The following is a 3,513-nucleotide window of genomic DNA, read 5'->3' as shown; positions in this document are numbered from 1 at the left end:
AAGTGTATAGTCAGTTCCCTTGTGTAGCCAGAGCTAAGTTTGGCATATATCTGGGGGAGACCACTTGGGAGAAGTCTTTCTGTTTCCCACATTGGCACCTTCAATAAACAAATCTGTGTTGGCAGATGTACAACCGGAATGAGTGCTCCTTGGAAGTGAGGCCGGTTAGACTTGTCTTGCGCACATTGGACATGTTATCGGGAGAGAAGAGTATCCGGAGAAGAACATCATCCTCGGTGAAGTGGAAGGGCAGCGAAGAAGAGGAAGATCCTCAATGGGATGGATTGCCACAGTGGCTGCCACCTGGGTTCAAGGGTCACCAAGATGGGAGGATGGTGCCAGCCCAGGCAGTGTCTCGCTCTGTGGTGCACGGGGTCACTAAGAGTTGGGCAGACGCAATGGCAATCCACAACAACATCACCAACATCACTGGTGAGTAGGAGCAGCTAGGAGAGAGGTAAGTGCGTTTGTGCGGAGAGACTAGAGGAACAAATTCATTGACACTCATATATCTGTAAGAGAATGTGTAGTATTAAATTTAAAATGGCGCTGGGGGGAGTGGGGTGTCAGCCCCACCCGCTGCTAGAACTCACTGGTTCAGTAATGCTACTTCTGGGTTCAGTAATGCACAATTGTACGGTTGAGATATATAAGTATTATATTAAAGTCATCAAGAGCATGAGAGATAATACAATAATACAGTCAGACATATTACATGGTAGCATTGCTCACCTCCGCCCCGCTTGGTGGTCCTCGTGGGGGGAACCCGGCTGCCAGAGCAGGAGCCGCCTCCCTCGCGGGAGCTGCCCTCTCATCCACCGCCCTCATGGGAGCAGCCCTCCTTCCTCAGCCGCCCTCGGCCAGCCACCCTCCCGAGAACCAGGGAGCCTCATTATTTATTGCTAACCACGCATCATATCACTTTAGGGGAACCTGATTACAGAGTCATACATCACAGAAAGGGGCAATACATTTCATTCTTGAACAAGTTTGATCATTCTGGTGCCTCATACAGTAAAGCAGACAATTACTATTCTGGGAGGCATGCAAGTCCCCTGATAGCAGACAATATTAATAACCTGAGTCACCGGGAGGGGTAGCAACATAGGCAATACAATCAATAGGAGGGGAATCACCTAGGGGTGTGCCCACATTTGTTGTGGGATAAACAATGGTGTCTGCTTGACCTAGACAGCTGATAATGACTACCTAACCTCGGTCATCCTTGGGCGGGTTTGCCCTCTCTGGTATCTCCTACAAGTAAACAGACCACCGCTATCCTTATCAGAAGGGAGTGGGTCTTATTCAGGGTGAGTCAGACTATAGTCTAGCCACTATAGATGGCTGATGTTAAGGAGAATAACCTCTGACCTACTTTCACTGATCACCTATTGTACAGACACTCTTAAGCAGCTAAGTCTGGTACATAGTTTGGGGAGACAACTTAAGAGAAATCCTTCTGTTCCTCACAAGAACGTTATATCAAAGAGCAATTGTATAAACATCCCAGCCGGTGGGAAACAGAAACATTTCTCCCAAGTGGTCTCCCCCAAATATATGCCAAACCCAAGACGCTGCTTGCTGACTGTACACTAAGAGGTCAAGGAAAGTAGGCCAGTGGTTATTTTCCTTAAGGGCATCTAGAGCAACCAGTGTGTACTCTGACTGACCCTGTAGGGCCCACTCCCTGCTGACAGTGTTCCCTTGAAGGAGTGCCCAAAGCAAGGTCGGGACCACTCAAGGATGACTAAGATTAGGCTAGTATATTGAGTCTAGGGTCCACCCATCTTGCCACATATGTACCCCTATTCCCTCCCTGAACTATTGTGTGTACACCCCTACGTCATCCCCCTCCTATTGCTTGTGTTGCCTATGTTACAAGCCATTCTCATGATGTACATTGGTATCTGTAATCAGAGGGCTTGCATACCCGCAAAGAATTATAAGCTTTGGTTAGAAATGAAACCTAACGAGAGCTCTCTCCTGCCCGCTCATGTGTACCACCAAGAGGAGCTGAAGTGGGCATGCGACCATGAAATGTGTCTGATTTCTTTATTTTACTCTCTCCCATCTCTATTTCTCTATGATTGTATTATAATCTTTATATATCTTAACTGTACAATTTGTGCCTACCCCCACCCCCACCCCCATCATCATGCCCACCACTACCATCGTCCCCATCCCCATCAACACCATCACCACTATCATCAGCACCAACACCATCACCATCCCCATCCTTATCATCAACACCATCACCGCCATCCAAGGTACAGCCGCATGATCTGACATCCTGGACGCAGACCTGTCCCCTCCAGAACTGTGGTGCACTTGTTGTTGTGTAGGGTCACCCAGTTCGTGCCATTTTTGTTTGGCGACCCTAGAACCCAGTGCCACCACCAGAGCATTGGCTGGGTCCATGTGGGTCGCGGTGTCCTCGCCACAGAATGGACGCGTCCAGATTGCTCACTGTGTATCTTCTGTCTACCCCGGAGGCAGCACGCTGGACAGAGGCCCCGCATGCAGGAGGTGCTCAATGAATGCTTCTTTTGGGTGGACCTCACCCACTCCTGGGGTCCACTCCTTTCCGTTTTGTGGGACCTGATGTCCCCAACACGGAGGCTTCTGCCTCTTCCCACCCCTTCCCTCATCCAAGAATCCCCCTGTCCCCCCATCCAACTTCCAGCACCCCTCACCTGCAAATCTGGTTAAGTAGGAACCTCTTGTGGTTGGGCCTCCTCTTGGGGATCCGGCTGCGTCGAGGCTGCAGGACCCGCAGCATGTGGGCTGCCGCCCCGCTCACGAAGGCGCACAGCTCCTGGGGGCCGGGCTCAGAGACCCCTGGGGCTGCGGGCACCCCGGGGTGCATGGCTGGGATGATCGGAGGAGCCCCCCCTCACAAGGCACCAGCCGCCAGAAAGCACCCCTAATTGTGGCAGGGAGAGAGGTCCACAGGCTGGGGCTCAGGGCTGCAGAGGGAGAGAGGAGAAGGGGCGCCAATGTGCGGGGCAGGTGGGTTCGGAATGAAGGTAGAGCCTCCCTGCTGCTGCGGTGCCCGGGCCTCATCCGGCCCTCCCAGAAGCTGCACACTGAGGCTTGAGGGGCCGCAGGTGGGGAGCCTATAGAGAGGAAGGTAAGGGGAGGAGGGCCTTTTTGAACATTGCCCTCCCCATCCCAATTAGCACATAGTTGGACCTGGGATCCCTTCTGTGCCCAGAGGTGGCCAATTAAGGGTACAAAGGGCTTATTAAAGAAGCGAGGCTGCCAGGAGCGAGTCAACCGCAGCGATTAATGTGGAGGACTCTGGGGAGGGCGCAGCGTGAGCCCGGCCAGAGGGGGAGGGTGTGAAGCAGGCTCTCCCATCTGCCCACCCATCTCTGTGCCCTCCCCAGATGCCCCAGTCTCTTTAGGGGAAACTGAGCCCCAGAGGAGGGGCTCTAGTAGCATAGCGGTTACCAGTTGTGCTGCTAAGCACAAGGTCAGCAGTTTGAAACCACCAGCAGCCCCATGGGAGAA

At 52.6% G+C, this 3,513-nt stretch overlaps 1 protein-coding gene across 1 annotated transcript in view; it reads right to left on the bottom strand.

Moving 5' to 3' along the window:
* The window catches only part of CUNH19orf85 (chromosome unknown C19orf85 homolog), an 8,178-nt gene extending 5,312 nt beyond the window's left edge, over window positions 1-2,866 (bottom strand). Inside the window, exon 1 of the mRNA XM_030886265.2 lies at window positions 2,694-2,866. Coding sequence (XP_030742125.2) covers window positions 2,694-2,866 — 173 coding nt within the window. The remainder of the gene's footprint in view (window positions 1-2,693) is intronic.
* Window positions 2,867-3,513: the final 647 nt, after the last annotated feature.

The sequence above is a fragment of the Echinops telfairi genome, unplaced genomic scaffold (assembly GCF_000313985.2).
Source record: "Echinops telfairi isolate 266 unplaced genomic scaffold, ASM31398v2 ScPeMD7_655;HRSCAF=1070, whole genome shotgun sequence".
In the NCBI taxonomy this organism is placed as follows: domain Eukaryota; kingdom Metazoa; phylum Chordata; class Mammalia; order Afrosoricida; family Tenrecidae; genus Echinops; species Echinops telfairi.
The sequence above is the reverse complement of the archived record's forward strand: the minus strand, read 5'-3'. Positions and strand labels throughout refer to the sequence as shown.